The 17,505-nt window shown below is 47.8% G+C and overlaps 1 protein-coding gene and 1 pseudogene across 2 annotated transcripts in view; one reads left to right on the top strand and one right to left on the bottom strand.

The window, feature by feature from the left end:
- The window catches only part of MTG2 (mitochondrial ribosome associated GTPase 2), a 109,814-nt gene that overhangs the window by 13,829 nt on the left and 78,480 nt on the right, over window positions 1-17,505 (top strand). For both annotated transcript variants that reach the window (XM_085619772.1, XM_085619773.1), the window contains exon 3: window positions 8,298-8,445. In XM_085619772.1, coding sequence (XP_085475898.1) covers window positions 8,298-8,445 — 148 coding nt within the window. The remainder of the gene's footprint in view (window positions 1-8,297; window positions 8,446-17,505) is intronic.
- Window positions 6,092-6,866, bottom strand: LOC146812668 (NALCN channel auxiliary factor 1 pseudogene; annotated as a pseudogene).

The following is a 17,505-nucleotide window of genomic DNA, read 5'->3' as shown; positions in this document are numbered from 1 at the left end:
CTGCCAGCCAAGCTTCAGTCCACGCACACCACCAGCCACGCACCAGTCAACGCACACCGCCAGTCCATGCACACCGCCAGCCAAGCACCATTCCACGCACACCACCAACCAAGTGCCAGTCCACACACACCAACAGCCAAGCGCAAGCCTACACACACCGCCATCACATTTAGGATTTGTTTTAGAAAAAAATAAAAACACAAACAAATTGCAAATAGATACAAATCTTCTAACAGAAAATCAGCAACTAAATACATTGCACTAACACCAACCTTGAAACACAATCAAATTATCCAAAGAATACAGACCAGGCAGTTCACTTTACCACTCAAGAATCCTCCCAAAAATTCTTTTGTGTGTGGTACGCTCTAAAACAAGCAGAGAGACACAGTGCAGGATGAGAAGGACAGTCGGGGCAGTACATACGACTCTCCTTCCGCAAACCTTTTCGCCAACAGACTCTACATCTCCTACTGGGAAAATCTTTTGCGGGTGTGGGAGGAATGTGATCTGGAAAGTGGCGTTCTTTCAATCTAGCAACATCCTCCTTCAGTCCAACTCTAGGAACACTTGCCTGTTCCACTACAACAAGGCTGCCTATTACAGACTCCTGAAACTTAGCAAAAGTCATCTTTGACTCAGGGCAAGAATCCTGGAACACAACAAAAGCATTAAACATTGCCAAGTGGAAAAGATGGATAGCCAACTTCTTGTACCAAATGTAAGCCTTACGAAGAGCAGTGTAAGGTTCCAACCTCTGATCTACTCTGTCAACACCACCCATGTGCCTATTGTAGTCTAAAATGCACACAGGTTTGCGCGCTTCAGCGACCTGACCCCAAACAGTCATAGGTGCAGTGCTTTCATCATGGATGGTAGTCAGCATGTAGACATCTCTCCTGTCTGTAAACTTCACAGCAAGCTCCTGGCAACGCAACGCAACGCACTGCACTGTCCCCGCACAAGCTTTTGACAAACAAGTTCTTTCGGGAAACCTTTACGGTGAGAGCGGATTGTGCCACAAGCAAGAGTGTCCACTTTGGCCAATTCCCTGAACAACCGCACACCAGTGTAGAAGTTATCTACATATAAATGGTGGCCTTTGTTAAAAAAAATCCTCTTCCAAGTTCCCAAACAATTTTCTCAGTCACTCCAAAAGTGGACGGACAACCAGGGAGGTTAAACCTAGATTCCTTACCGGTGTACACCCTGAAATTAGAGACATATCCAGTCCTACTGTCACACAGCATATACAGCTTTATTCCATAGCGTGCCCTCTTACTAGGAATGTATTGCCTAAAAACCAAGCGGCCCTTGAACAACACCAAAGACTCATCCACTGCAATTTCTTTCCCAGGGGCATAAATCTCAGAAAATCGATCAACAAAGTGATCAAGGACAGGCCTAATCTTAAAAAGACGGTCACAGTCAGGGTGATCTCGTGGCAACGCTAAACCATTATCAACAAAATGCATCATCCGAAGCAGAAGCAAATACCTGTCACGAGTCATTACTGCCGGAAAAATAGACGTTGCCATCAAGGGACTGCTAGACCAATATGAAGACATTGATGGCTTCCTTAGCAAGCCCATCAAAAAAGTTAAACCCAAGAACTTCTTAATCTCTTCAACATTTGTGGGAGTCCACCGGGCAGCTCTAGAGTATGGCTTAAGACTGGCACTGTTGTCCCTCAAAAACTGTTCGGCATACAAATTAGTCTGCTCAACAATCTCTGCAAAAAACACATCGTCCATAAACAACTGAAAAAAATTGACCGGCAAAAAGTTTTCAGTATTCACTCTAGACCCTGGAACACCAGTAAACTCTGGCAATGCCGGCTGCACCATGCCAGGGGCAACCCAGAGGTCATCACTTTCAAAGGGAAGCCTTGCAGCCCCAGCCTGCAGCCCAGATGCCTCTTGCCGCACTACACCAACGGGAAGCCTTGCAGCCCCAGGCTGCAGCACAGATGCCTCTTGCCGCACTATCGGCACATCAGTCTCCGCCTCTAACACAGGCACTTCATCCGCACTAAGAGTATCTTCATCATCCGATGACTCCATACGGAGAGACAACTCACTGCCAGAATCGTCCCCTGCCTCCTCTCCCTCAGATGCAGAGTCAGTCTCAGAACCAATATCGGAGGAAGACTCAAACAGCAAACCAACAACCTGCTGAGCAGTCATCCTGCGGCTAGCCATTATACTTACTAAGATTGAAGACTGCACAAACAAGTCAACAACAACCAACAATGTGCAAACCAAGTAAGTAACGAAATGTGTACCTTTATCACAATGATCAATATACTCGAAAACTATAGAATTCAATTACAAGAGACAGCTACACTCACCAGAACCTACTTTGCAGTGACACAGCAAATACCAACGATATCCAACTAGAAAAAAGAAAAAAAAAAAAAAATTACTCACAAGACAAGAAAATACACATCGAGCACAAATGCAAACAGTTTTTGCCAAGGGGTCGCTTCCTAAATAAAAAAGAAGACATCCCTGGTGTCTAGTGGCCTTTTCTGCCCCCTCCCCTGGGAGCAGAAACAGACAGAACGACGACTGATCTGCCCCCAGGGGGGGCAGAAAAGTCTTCAAATTATTATGCCCGCCTAGGAAGCGACCCTTGCCCAAGGGGTCGCTTCCTAAAAGACTTCCCTGGTGACTAGTGGGCTTTTCTGCCCCCCCTGGGGGCAGACACGGCCAGGAAGAGGACCGATCTGCCCCCAGGGGGGGCAGAAAAGTCTTCGAATAATGTGGCACCCCTAGGAAGCGACCCTTGCCCAAGGGGTCGCTTCCTACATAACTAAAAAGACATCCCTGGTGTCTAGTGGGCTTTTCTGCCCCCCCTGGGGGCAGAAACGGGCAGAAAGAAGACCGATCTGCCCCCAGGGGGGGCAGAAAAGTCTTCGAATTATTTTGCCCCCGAAGGAAGCGACCCTTGCCCAAGGGGTCGCTTCCAACATAACATAAAAGACATCCCTGGTGTCTAGTGGGCTTTTCTGCCCCCCCCCTGGGGGCAGAAACGGGCAGAAAGACGACCGATCTGCCCCCAGGGGGGGCAGAAAAGTCTTCAAAATAATTTGGCCGCCTAGGAAGCGACCCTTGCCCAAGGGGTCGCTTCCTACATAACTAAAAAGACATCCCTGGTGTCTAGTGGACTTTTGCTGCCCCCCCTGGGGGCAGAAACGGGCAGAAAGAAGACCGATCTGCCCCCAGGGGGGGCAGAAAAGTCTTCGAATTATTTTGCCCCCGAAGGAAGCGACCCTTGCCCAAGGGGTCGCTTCCAACATAACATAAAAGACATCCCTGGTGTCTAGTGGGCTTTTCTGCCCCCCCTGGGGGCAGAAACGGGCAGAAAGACGACCGATCTGCCCCCAGGGGGGGCAGAAAAGTCTTCAAAATAATTTGGCCGCCTAGGAAGCGACCCTTGCCCAAGGGGTCGCTTCCCAAATATAGAAAAAAACATCCCTGGTGTCTAGTGGGGCATCCCTGCTCCACGATCGCGACGGAATGCCCTGTATTGAGACATCAGGGGAGAGGAAATACTCTTTCCTCTCCCCCGATGCCTCAATACTACAAATTGCACCGCCGCGGCCCCCACCGGACAAGAAAACCTACCTCTACCCCCTTGGACGCGCTGGAAGAAATGGATTCCAGCGCGTCCAACGCTTCCTGATGACGCCGGCGCGCGCTGTGCGCGCTGACGTCATGGGGAAGCGTGGGGGGGCTCGGGGGTGGCAGCGGAAACTCTTCCGCTGCCATCCCCCTCTGTGGGGGCACGATCGATGCCCCAGGGGGGGGAGCGCCAGCGCTTCCCCCGGGGGCTGTGCTCATGACGGAGCGGTTCCGTCATGAGCACAGCTCAACCGATGCTCATGACGGAACCGTTCCGTCATGAGCATCGAAGGGGTTAAGGAACCAGAGGTTATAAATTAGCAGTTACTATTTTGAATTGGGCAGAAGCCCAACCATGAGTAAGGCAGAGAGCCTGATGGGAAAACGCTCTTCCTTCTTTGTCCTGTGACCATTGCTGCCATCCCCCAAAAACTGCCGATCGGCGCCCTCTAGCACCGTTTGGTGAAGATGTAGAAGCAAGCTGCAACTTTCAGCCAAGCCTGGCGCCCCCAGCAACCCCCTGGTTAGTTCTGACTTGCTGTGCTCCAGGGACGGGTTGAAACCATTATGTTGGGAATGAGACATGGCTGGACAGGCCTTTTATTCCACCGGGCATTTCCTTGGTATGCTGGAGCCCTTGGAGGTCGGCTTTGAAAGTGCGGGGCATCTTCAGGGTTTCTGTTGCTTTCCCCAGTTTCTGGGGGTTACGTTTAGCAGGTAGGGGGAGATCGAGAGAGGTAGGATGAAGGTAGAGAGAAAGTCATCAGAGAGGGAGAAGAGAGAGGAGAAGCGAGTGAATGGAAGGATGGAAAGGAACAGATAGCATGAGGAGACAAAGGAAACTGGTTTGGTTTGAGTATTTTTACCAGGGCTGATTTTGGTTTCCTTGTCCAGCCCTCGAATGAGGTGAGGGCTGAAATATTTCACTTGCTTGTTTAGTTGAGTTAAAAAACTGAGATGAAGGTCTTATATCTGTGATGGTCTTTGCTAACGCGGTTTGTGTAATCGCTTTGGATAATTTCCAGACTTTAGAAGTATTACGGGTTAGGTTGTTCATAGGGGAGAGGTTTTTTTTTGCCATAATAATCCTGGTTTTGAAGAGTGATGCATGGGCTTCAAATATTTAGTTTGTAGTCTTCCCACTGATCTCTGAACATTGAATGGTTTAGAGCAGACTGGCTTTCCCATTCTCTTTGCCACACAGGAATTGGATGTTCACTCTCTAGGATGCCCAGTTTGACGATTAGTAGGTTCAGAATAGATACTTTTTACATTAACAGGTTAAGAACCAGGTTGTTCAAAATTGTTTTTTAGTTAGTGAGCTGCCAGCGCACCTCATATCACCCTAGTGAAGATTCAAATTACCTAAAAAGATATTGGCTACATAATTCGTTATATTGGCTAGAAGTTCAAATAGATTCTCAATGAAGAATGCATTGTTTTCACTCGGAGGGTGGTAGATGATGTGAAAGATGGTAGATTTGCTTGCATCCATTGTTATATCTGTGGCTAGGCAATGGAAAGACCACATTGGTCCATTGTTGGAGGAATGCATTAGGTGGGGGATCTATGGATACGTGTGTGCACACTAAACCTTTCTTTCCAGCACAGTCCAGGAACATTATGGAGTATCCTCCTGGTAATATGAGGTCCAACATTGGCTATGAGGGATCAGTAAGCCATGTTTCTGTTAAGAACGGAAGGTTGAGATCAAGAAAGGAAATCTTATCTGAAAATTCAATATGATGTTTGAATGCTGATATACAATTGTGGGAAAGGTATTTGATGCAGGAGTAGTTTTCTTCCAAGAAGGGGGAGGAGACGCTTGAGATTTGAACACAGTTACTAGGGTTAGATTTGGTCCTGTTAAGGAGAAGCTAGTGGATTCTGTTGATCGTCCTGACTGCAGTCTTTCGAAGAAGGGATGAAAGGCTATTCGAACTTCAGCTGGAGGATAACACGATTGTATGTCCTTCTTTGATCGAGAGTGTGAGGATATACTCAGTGATGGTTCTTTCTTACTGCGTGGAGGAGATTTTGGATATGTTTCAGCTGAAGTGAGTAAGACATAGGAGTGGAGATACATTTGTATCACATTTTTAGGTCTCGCCTGCGTTGCAGCTCATGCTCTGCTTCCCCTTGGCGAGGTCTATAATCGTTGTTTTTCTGTCCGGCTTCTTTGGAAGCGGGGTTGGTGTCCGCCCTGTCTCCCTTAGGCCCCGCCCACCCGGACTGGAGATTCTGCACGGCACCAACCAAACATGAAAAGGCTGCACACCACCGCTGCATCTCCACAACAGATGCGCCTCATTAGCATGCAATCCCTAACCCTGCCTTTCTATAAAACCGCATAGAAACACAGCCCTAGACAGCACGTTTCATAAATAAGCCACCGACGTGCATTGCGCGCTACCTCTCTCAAGCACAAAGAGCGCAGTGACTTTGCAAGTTCTGACCGCCCCGGGTTACACAATCTGCACCCAGGGCCGGGCAGACACACTGAGGCCCCCTACCTTGCAGTCTTCCGAACATGATTTCACCGAATACTCGTCTGATTGCAAATACTTCTGTAGCAAAAGCTCGAACGCAACGAGTTTCTCCTTAGCATCTTGGTCGTAGACATGGTACGCCTGGACGCGCTGCCTGCATCCGAGACATCCCCATCCTGGACCACATCCCCGCTGCAGTTAAGTGTCTGGGTTCGAGAGCCCGGCGAATAGTTCCGAAAGTGTGTAGGAATTACAAAAGGAAAGGTAAAAATCGCTTAGTTCCAGGCGGGTGGCCTTTCTGGCCGGCCGCTGGTTCAAGGTCCTACAGACATAATCAACATCGTCCACTCAGAAGCACTGATCAGAATACGGTCTAAGGGGGTAGTCGGAGTTTTCTAGCTGACACACAGGTTTAGTAAAATTTCTTGAAAAAATATCCTTTTTGCCTCTGGTGTGGTTCCTCCGTGAGGAGGAGCTGGGGGTGGGTAGCCGCAGGTGAAGGGGGAGTGGGGCTGCCACCCATCGCGGCCAGGGGCCCTTGCTCCTTCTCCTGGGTCCTCGTCAGGTTGGCCTCGGCGCAGAACCACAGGTGATCAGATAGCAGGATGGGGAAGAAGAGCAGGGAGGCAAGCGAGAGGCACCATTTCTGCGCCCTCTCCGAATCAGTGAAGGGCTTCTCGTTTTCCCAGGGAACGAAACAGGTCCTCAGGCCGTCATTGTGCTGGCGACACATCCAGGCACCCCTGCTCATATAATGGGACTGGGCCGACTCCACCTCCAGGGCTACGCTGCTCCCAATGGCTCCACAATATTCATTTGTCCTGGTCTAGGTGGCCGCCATCTTTGTCCTGAAACTATTTTGGGGGAGCTGCTTCTTCTGCGTCATCACCGGCACCGAGCACTCTCTGCCCTGGCGCACTGGCAGCTCTGCCTCATGCTTCAGGGTTGAGGGTGGGGGATCGCGGGCAAACACATGTCAGCTGCCTCATCATGCCGGTGTTTCCTTGAAATTCCCCCATTTACATAGTGCGGTGGAAGGACGAGGAACAGAGAGGGTCCCCCGGCATGCGCTAATGGAGTGCGGTGACGGGCAGCGACGGGGACGGTGGGTAACTTCTGTCTTCATTAAAACCCCAACGCAGACCAGGAAACCGTGTGCTGGCACGTTTTACTCACGCTCATCTGCTTCAGCTATGCCTCTTAGCACCCGCTATTTTAGGGTCCCTCTGACCACCACAGTCCCTAAAAAGCGATGACCAAAGCAACGGGATGTGCCGATGAACCAGCCTCGGACCTTGGGAGCATGCGAGACCTATTGCATTGCAAATGCTTGTTGGGAGATTGGAGGTGAGATCATATTCAGCTTTCCAGGGGGTGCAGGGATTTGGCACTATGCCTGAGTTCCGTTGGCTTCGGTCTGTGATGAAGTCAAGCGAATGAGTTTGGTCTAGCTGAGAGTGAGGGACTATGAACTGAATTACTACTACCCGCTATACCAAAAGGGTTAAGAACTTGAGCAAACAAATGAACTAATTATGCATTTGATCTGTGGGGCACCCATAGTCTGCAGCTGAGCCTTATTCATTGTTTTTCCAAAATTACTGGGGATTACGTTTGTGTAGACTAACCAGGGTAGGAGATAACACAGAAGGGGATAAAGTGTGTAGCTCCACATACATTTGTGATCAAGAGCACTGCCCTGTATGTCAATTTAACTGTGTTGTATTAAGTAATGTGACAGTACTTTTTTATTTTATTTTAAAGACCAGCACTGGGCTGAACATTAAAATAGTTGTCTGTTGGTTGATTGAGCTCTCACTGTGGGTCCACCCACACTGACTCCATGAGAAATCTGTGACTGAGAATCAAGAGCAGAAAGGGGGATAATTAGTAGGATAGACCAAGCACTCCAGTGGGAAACCACTTCAAACACCATGATCGGGCCCAAGTAACCCCTGGACCTGTGTTGGCCTCCAAACTGAGTCTGAAGTGATACTTGCTTGTTTTGCTTACTGCTTTTTCTGTCACTGTTAAGACGTGTATTTGATGAGACCCCGTCTCCAGGCTTGTACAGATACGCTGTCTTCTACAGATTCTACCAGTTTGTTGTGCAGATCTGCTACTTGGCTCTTAAGTCTGGCTGCAAATTCAGAGATCTCATTACCCAATGCTTGTTTTTTAGACTCGACACTTTGTAGACCACCGCAGAATCCGTGTTTGTGGGGGACAAGGAGGCAAAGGTAGCAGCTGTTTCCACAGTGAACCCCGGAAAGAATATGGGGGTCCAGATGGTGGGGATGGAGGAGACGGCGGTGATGTTATCCTCAAAGGTAAAACACGTTTATTTGTACTACAGAAGACTGCAACTCTCACCTGCCTCCTGTGAGGGTAGTTATCCCCCTTTCTTAAAAAGGGATATCCGTTTAAAGGGAACCCCGAACGTTTGAAGTCTTCTTATCCAAAATATTATTTTCTTCAGCTTCTTATGCATAGATTAACTCCACACCCCTCCCCCTCTTCGGAACCCTCTGTGATCAACACCATGGTTAGTCCTTCTTCAAGGCGAGGATAGGCAGCCGTATTGGGAGCCACACTGTGAAGTGAAAATGGAAATTTCTGAGTGTATAAGGAGCACTCCAGAGGGAAAAATTCAATTTTGCATGGAGTGCTGAAAATCTTAACACTGCTCCTTTCAACCACCTCCGGTGAGCATATTTCAGCCTTTCACAGGGCACAAGTCCTAAACAAGCATTGAAAATGCAATAGGTCGCGCCCTTGTTTAAGTTAAAGCAATTCTGTTTGTAATTAGGTGGCTTTTTAGCTTTGGTTTTATTAGTGTTTTTCAAACTTTCATGTACATAACATGCATATGTATGCATGTATATGTATGCATGCACTTGTATTTGTATCTATATAGATATGCAGATGTGTATATATATGTTTATATATGTATGTAAATATATATACACATTCATAGGTATAAATGCATATATATGTGTGTGTGCGGGTAGAGAGAGGTGGAGAGGTAGAGAAAGGTGTAGAGAGTGAGGAGTAGAGAGTAGTAGGAGAGTGAGTAGTAGGAGAGTGAGTAGTAGGAGAGTGAGTAGTAGGAGAGTGAGTAGTAGGAGAGTGAGTAGTAGGAGAGTGAGTAGTAGGAGAGTGAGTAGTAGGAGAGTGAGTAATAGAGAGTAGTAGAGTAGGAGAGAGTGAGTAATAGAGAGTAGTAGAGTAGGGGAGAGTGGGTAGGAGAGAGTAGTAGAGAGTAGTAGAGTGAGTAGAGAGTGAATAGTCGTAGAGTGAGTAGTAGAGAGGAGAGTGAGTAGTAGTAGAGTGAGTAGTAGTAGAGTGAGTAGTAGTAGAGTGAGTAGTAGTAGAGTGAGGAGAGAGTGAGTAGTAGGAGAGAGTGAGTAGTAGGAGAGAGTGAGTAGTAGGAGAGAGTGAGTAGTAGGAGAGAGTGAGTAGTAGGAGAGTGAGTAGTAGGAGAGAGTGAGTAGTAGGAGAGAGTGAGTAGAGTAGTAGAGAGTATAGTGGAGCAGGAGAGAGTGAGCGGGAGAGAGTGAGCGGGAGAGAGTGAGCGGGAGAGAGTGAGCGGGAGAGAGTGAGCGGGAGAGAGTGAGTGGGAGAGAGTGAGTGGGAGAGAGTGAGTGGGAGAGAGTGAGTGGGAGAGAGTGAGTGGGAGAGAGTGAGTGGGAGAGAGTGAGTGGGAGAGAGTGAGTGGGAGAGAGTGAGTGGGGGAGAGTGAGTGGGGGAGAGTGAGAGTGGGAGAGAGAGTGAGAGTGGGAGAGAGAGTGAGAGTGGGAGAGAGAGTGAGAGTGAGAGTGGGAGAGAGTGAGAGTGGGAGAGAGTGAGAGTGGGAGAGAGTGAGAGTGGGAGAGAGTGAGAGTGGGAGAGAGTGAGAGTGGGAGAGAGTGAGAGTGGGAGAGAGTGAGTGAGAGTGGGAGAGAGTGAGTGAGAGTGGGAGAGAGTGAGTGAGAGTGGGAGAGAGTGAGTGAGAGTGGGAGAGAGTGAGTGAGAGTGGGAGAGAGTGAGTGAGAGTGGGAGAGAGTGAGTGAGAGTGGGAGAGAGTGAGTGAGAGTGGGAGAGAGTGAGTGAGAGTGGGAGAGAGTGAGTGAGAGTGGGAGAGAGTGAGTGAGAGTGGGAGAGAGTGAGTGTGAGTGGGAGAGAGTGAGTGTGAGTGGGAGAGAGTGAGTGTGAGTGGGAGAGAGTGAGTGTGAGTGGGAGAGAGTGAGTGTGAGTGGGAGAGAGTGAGTGTGAGTGGGAGAGAGTGAGTGTGAGTGGGAGAGAGTGAGTGTGAGTGGGAGAGAGTGAGTGTGAGTGGGAGAGAGTGAGTGTGAGTGGGAGAGAGTGAGTGTGAGTGGGAGAGAGTGAGTGTGAGTGGGAGAGAGTGAGTGTGAGTGGGAGAGAGTGAGTGAGTGGGAGAGAGTGAGTGTGAGTGGGAGAGAGTGAGTGTGAGTGGGAGAGAGTGAGTGTGAGTGGGAGAGAGTGAGTGTGAGTGGGAGAGAGTGAGTGTGAGTGGGAGAGAGTGAGTGTGAGTGGGAGAGAGTGAGTGTGAGTGGGAGAGAGTGAGTGTGAGTGGGAGAGAGTGAGTGTGAGTGGGAGAGAGTGAGTGTGAGTGGGAGAGAGTGAGTGTGAGTGGGAGAGAGTGAGTGTGAGTGGGAGAGAGTGAGTGTGAGTGGGAGAGAGTGAGTGGGAGAGAGTGAGTGGGAGAGAGTGAGTGGGAGAGAGTGAGTAGTAGAGTGAGTAGGAGAGAGTGAGTAGTAGAGTGAGTAGTAGAGTGAGTAGTAGAGTGAGTAGTAGAGTGAGTAGTAGAGTGAGTAGTAGAGTGTACAGTAGAGTAGTAGAGAGGAGAGTAGTAGAGAGTAGAGTAGGAGGAGAGTGAGTAGTAGGGAGTAGTGGAGTAGTGGAGTAGTGGAGTAGTGGAGTAGTGGAGTAGTGGAGTAGTGGAGTAGTGGAGTAGTGGAGTAGTGGAGTAGTGGAGTAGTGGAGTGTAGTGGAGTAGTGGAGTGTAGTGGAGTAGTAGAGTGTAGTGGAGTAGTAGAGTGTAGTGGAGTAGTAGAGTGTAGTGGAGTAGTAGAGTGTAGTGGAGTAGTAGAGTGTAGTGGAGTAGTAGAGTGTAGTGGAGTAGTAGAGTGTAGTGGAGTAGTAGAGCGTAGTGGAGTAGTAGAGCGTAGTGGAGTAGTGGAGTAGTAGAGCGTAGTGGAGTAGTAGAGCGTAGTGGAGTAGTAGAGAGCGTAGTGGAGTAGTAGAGAGCATAGTGGAGTAGTAGAGAGCATAGTGGAGTAGTAGAGAGTATAGTGGAGTAGTAGAGAGTATAGTGGAGTAGTAGAGAGTATAGTGGAGTAGTAGAGAGTATAGTGGAGTAGTAGAGAGTATAGTGGAGTAGTAGAGAGTATAGTGGAGTAGTAGAGAGTATAGTGGAGTAGTAGAGAGTATAGTGGAGTAGTAGAGAGTATAGTGGAGTAGTAGAGAGTATAGTGGAGTAGTAGAGAGTGAGTAGAGAGTGAGTAGAGGAGTAGAGAGTGAGTAGAGGAGTAGAGAGTGAGTAGAGGAGTAGAGAGTGAGTAGAGGAGTAGAGAGTGAGTAGAGAGTGAGTAGAGTAGAGTAGTAGTGAGTAGAGAGTGAGTAGAGTAGTAGTGAGTAGAGAGTGAGTAGAGTAGAGTAGTAGTGAGTAGAGAGTGAGTAGAGTAGAGTAGTAGTGAGTAGAGAGTGAGTAGAGTAGAGTAGTAGAGAGTGAGTAGAGGAGAGTGAGTAGAGTAGAGTAGGAGTGAGTAGAGGAGAGTGAGTAGAGTAGAGTAGTAGTGAGTAGAGGAGAGTGAGTAGAGTAGAGTAGTAGTGAGTAGAGGAGAGTGAGTAGAGTAGAGTAGTAGTGAGTAGAGGAGAGTGAGTAGAGTAGAGTAGTAGTGAGTAGAGGAGAGTGAGTAGAGTAGTAGTGAGTAGAGGAGAGTGAGTAGAGTAGTAGTGAGTAGAGGAGAGTGAGTAGAGTAGTAGTGAGTAGAGGAGAGTGAGTAGAGTAGTAGTGAGTAGAGGAGAGTGAGTAGAGTAGAGTAGTAGTGAGTAGAGTAGTAGTGAGTAGAGTAGTAGTGAGTAGAGTAGAGTAGTAGTGAGTAGAGTAGAGAGTGAGTGAGTAGAGTAGAGAGTGAGTGAGTAGGAGAGAGTGAGTGAGTAGGAGAGAGTGAGTGAGTAGGAGAGAGTGAGTGAGTAGCAGAGAGTGAGTGAGTAGGAGAGAGTGAGTGAGTAGGAGAGAGTGAGTGAGTAGGAGAGAGTGAGTGAGTAGGAGAGAGTGTGGGGGAGTAGGGGAGAGTGTGGTGGAGTAGGGGAGAGTGTGGTGGAGTAGGGGAGAGTGTGGTGGAGTAGGGGAGAGTGTGGTGGAGTAGGGGAGAGTGTGGTGGAGTAGGGGAGAGTGTGGTGGAGTAGGGGAGAGTGTGGTGGAGTAGGGGAGTGAGTGAGTAGTAGAGATGGGCCTTGGCTCAGGGTTCAGCAGGGCTTGCTTTGGAAGATCGTCTCCTTGCATTGGTTTCCCCTCTGTATCAGTACCTTTTCTAGGTACTGTAAAGCACCATACATCAAGACATTTTTTTTTTTTTAATCGAAGTACAATCGGCTGCTTTCACAGCTGTTTGCTATGGCATGCTTCATAAAATGTTTCACTAGAATGCTGCAACCGATCGATGTCTACCACACCTAAACCTCTCCAATGGACATTGTTGCTGATCAAAAATGTATCAGCATGAGTGTGAAGTACACCCCATGGAACTCCAAATCACTATGTAGGCAGCTTAGAATCGCCAAATGTAACCTACATTCTCTTTCCTCTTACACATTTCCCAATTTACCAAAAACAACACTTGCCTGAACCCAAAGTCTCCTTCCTGCTGACTCAGCCCATCATGCGAAACTGGCAACACTTTGGCTAGTTGGTGCCGCTACCACTCCTCCACGTTTGCACATACAGCACAGAGAAGCACACAAATGGTGGCGGACGCGCATTAGCAGAGACCTGCAGCCTGAGTCAGGGTTGACAGGAACAGTGGCACAGCAGCCGACAACTTCCACCCCATTGGAACTAAGGCGGGACGAGTCGACTAGGTCTCGTTAGAGGACTGTCCCTTAGCAACGGTGGGACCTCAAGCTTCCTTTATAGGAATTAACCTTAGTCAAATATCCAAATTATGTGGCAAAACATCACGTTTGAAATAATGCGTCTGCATAGCGTCACATCTGCTACCCTCGAGCGTAAGAACATTTGTGATGGGATATAGTCGGAGTGAGACTCGACTCGAGTCGTAGGGCTTGAAAACGCTGTTAGCAGCAATTGTGGACATAGAAAAAGTTTGGCAACTGTGATCTGAGTACAGTGGTGTCGGGCTCAGTGAGTGCTGAAGCAGGGTCAGTGACGTGGCTCAAATAATTATCTTTTCAATTATTTTGTTGGCTTGCATCCAGAGGCGACTACATTTAATACAATTCGCCCCCTTTAATAACAAGCGCTCGCCAATTAATGCGTCTGCATAGCGTCACATCCGCTACCCTTGAGCGAGCTAAAGTAAGAACATTTGGGATGAGATATAGTCAGTGAGACTCGAGTCGTGGGGTTTGAAAACGCTGTTAGCAGCAGTTGTGGACATCTAGAGGCGACTACATTTATCACAATTCACCCCCTTTAATATCGAGCGCTCGCCATTGCCTTGTCCTCCCCCTGCGCCTCTGAGCTCCGTGCCTCCGTGCCTGCTTCACAGCTGTTGTGAATACTTTTCTTACTTCTTGTTAAATAAACAAGCAGATAAGAAAAGTCTTCACAACAGCCGTGAATCAGACAAGCCCGACCAGGAAAAAGCCAAAGGGAGGCAACTAAAAACCCTCCTTTCCAATGGGAAGCCAGCGTTTAACATAAACGCTGACGCTACCCAATGGAAAGGAGGGGCGTGCTTGAGTTCCCTTAACTTGTTTACTATAAGTCTCAAGGCGAGGAGCGCATGTGCGCTCCAACGCCTGCCGAGACCTAAAAAAGAAGTGGGGGGGGGACTCTGACGTCACAACAGGAAATGACGTCACGAAAGGAGGCTTGCACCATCACCATCAGACTCATTGCCTCCCCTCGCTCACCCCTTAGATGCGATTGCATCAGAGAAGCCAGCGCGTGAGCAGCGTTCTGAATGAGCTCCGATCTCGCCCCAGAGAGGCCAAAGAGTGAATGTGTGGCTCCATTTGCTCCAGTTATCGAACTTTCGGTAAAATAAGTGGGGGGACGCCGTCCACCCGCGTGGTACCCCTACTCGAGCCCTGGCCTTTCACGAGTCTTGTGACTTGGTGCTGCACACCTTTGCACTGCAGAAAGCTGCTGATTACCACCTCCCCTCCTCCCCCAGAAAAAAATCCTGTCCTAGCACCGACAATTTTGTAAAGGCACTGGCCACATTAGCACCGCATGCCCTCGCATCAATCTCAGTTTGTTTAACTACCATTGCTTAATACTACGTCCATGCCACATTCAAATAACTGAGTGTGCATCAGAGACATGTCAAGGTAACAATTGTTACTGAAAATAACTGTTCATTTTGTTTTTAGGGCTGATGGAGCTAAAATAACAACAAATAAAATCGATCTAAAGTAGGCAAGTACAAAGAATTGTTTAAATTTGAGTTTTAACAGGGACGGGAGGCGCTTAATTCAGCAGATCTCTCCTTCTTTTGTGAGTTCTGTGTTCTGTGTGGCAGGGGTGCCTCCGAAAACCCTAGCAGCTTTCCTGCATTAGCTCGTCGAAAAATGTTCTTGTGCAGTGCACAACAGGTCATTGCACTCAACAGGCCCCAGGACATGCTTAGTCATCATCAAGGAGCACTCCCCTTTGCAGCTATAGAACCCCCCCCTTACCTGAAATAAAACCAACCCCTGTAAATGTAAAAATATTTTCCTATACTCTGCGTTTTATGTATGGAGAAAAAAAAACCTGTCCTGGGGACACCATGCATCACTGGAGACCTCCTGCTTGCACTAAATGGTTTCCCTACATGTGGGTCTACGGTTAGTCGCAGTTTTGGATGTACTACAGAAATAAAAGTAGGACATTGAATGTTCTCACCTGAGACTGTATTAATCCGTGGCTGCGGCTCAAGGGATGGGGAGGTGAGTGATGGCACACACCGTTCTGCCTGCTTGCTCTCTCAGTACTGCGTGTTTGGGGGTGCACCTGATGGCTTTCCCATGTTCAGAAGGATGTGTGCAGCAGCTCTGCCCCACCCCTGCTTCCTTGCTTGGCTCTCATTGAATATTACAAGGGTGCTGTATGGTGCGGAAGGCATTCGGCGGTGGAATCCTTCTCACTACTTACACTGCAAACACTACTAAACAGTAGAGATGGGTGAGCCCACAAATTAATGGGGAGACCCGAGTCAAGGATTTGGCTCTGTTCCTGGAGCCTGTGTGCGAGCCGATCCCTGAAAATGTTTGGTATGTAAATCATACAACAAGCAACATGTAAAATATGATAGTCTTTTCAAAATTCAACAGTTCTTTAGGGTTTTGAAGCATTGACATTAATTCCTCATAGCACTGCACTGAGAAGTACTTATTGAAAGTTATAGTTTTTTAACATGAACCATTAGTGAACTAAGAGGCGGGACAGTTGTCATATAAACCCTGTACGTGGAAAAGATTATTATACAGCAACATTATAGAGCAATAAGTGAAACGCAATAAGTTTTTGTACAACTGGTATTCCGAAGATACATTTGAAAGTGCTTTCATACGCGATAAAGAAAAAGAGTTTTGGTGAGTTAAAATATTTACGTAAATTAACGCAAGTTAAGCGGGAAAGTTGCAATTGATCCAGGTTTTCTGGTTTCAATTCGTGCAAATCAGCCAGTAAACGGGTATCTATTTGCCTACCCTTATGTTAAGGCTTTGTTTTTACCTCTGCCTTTTTCTGCAGTTTTCTATAAAGTGCTTTACATTTACACCAGTTGCATTAGAAAAGTTTGCATTTATTGTTTATAGGCCCAGGGAGATTACGTTATTTGCCCAGAATCACAGGATCTTAAAATGACACCTAGACTCGAACCGGATTCCGCTGTTCTAAAGTCAGCAGCTCTGGCGGTAAAGCCACATCATGTGGGGGCGTGGTGGGGTGGTGGAGAGAGGAAAATTTGAGAATGTAATGTTGATTAGACTCTTTAGGGGAGCTCCCCATTGGGTTGTTGAATAACCATTCACGCAGAGCCAGACCTGTTCTAAAGCATTTTATTGTTACAGGAACACAGTAGATCAGTAACTGCCATTCCCCTCCACTGGAAAAGGGAAAGCACTCAATGCTTGCAGGCATGAAGCAAGGTGTCCAGTATCTACTGACTCCAACTGAGGCTACTCTCAGACATATGTGAAAATTAATACACGGCAGCATACCACAAAATCAGTCGACGTGTGGTACAATAGAGGATAAAGCCACGTAACCGTACAGATCACCATTGAAGGGATAGAAAAAACTTGAATCTTTGTGAGGTGGACGTATGCCTAACGTGTACATAGATATCAACAGTGATGGATTAGATCCATGAATGCACTAAAGCCGAGAGTCATCCTCCAGCTTCTGGGTCCTCCTGGTTCCAGCAGCGGTTTGTATGGTGATTTATGGCATTACCCTGGAACTGTGTCAATAATAGGTGTTCCTATCACCCATCTCAATGGTTCTTGCTTTAATGACCTTGGAAGTATAATGGGATACAATCATTCAACCTAAAGGCATCTCTTTCTCTGTCTCCATCTCTCCAGTCCTCTTTCTCCCACAATCTCGCATGCACATGTTACCCGCCACCTCTTCAGCAGGTGCCTCCACCCAGCCTGCTTTGCCTCCAACTTGGTTTTGCTCTACTCAAAATCCTGAAAAGGTCCTGCAATCAAACAAGCTTAAGTCCAGCCTCCATTCACGTCTCTGGGTCCAGTGCAGCAACCTTCGTACTACACCAGTGAGGATAGGCATGAAAATGATGATAAAATGATAATCATCCTATTTGTGTACTGTATTGTGTCGCCGTAAGTGGGATGGCTGTTCCCAGGCGTGGGTCACATGCACACTGTCACTAAAACCAGGCTATACCTGGCTGATGAGCCCTAATTACGGTGAAAATCGGTCCTAGGCTGCTTATGTTCCAGTTCAGGAAGGACCTGGCTTGGCAGTTTGAGCTGGACTGTGCCTGTTGAAGCAGGGTCAAGACTGATTTTGATATGTCTGGGTTCTAACAGAGGTGGCATGGTGTGTAAAATAAGGATGGACTGGGGTGTAGCCCTGAGTAATAAATTACCAGTAGCTGAGATTAACTAAAGCATTCCATCATCACTTTTTTGTATACTGTATCGAGTTGCCCAAAGTGGGATGGGTATGGGTATGCCCTGATGTG

The sequence above is a fragment of the Triturus cristatus genome, chromosome 7 (genome assembly GCF_964204655.1).
Source record: "Triturus cristatus chromosome 7, aTriCri1.1, whole genome shotgun sequence".
NCBI lineage: Eukaryota > Metazoa > Chordata > Amphibia > Caudata > Salamandridae > Triturus > Triturus cristatus.
The sequence above is the reverse complement of the archived record's forward strand: the minus strand, read 5'-3'. Positions and strand labels throughout refer to the sequence as shown.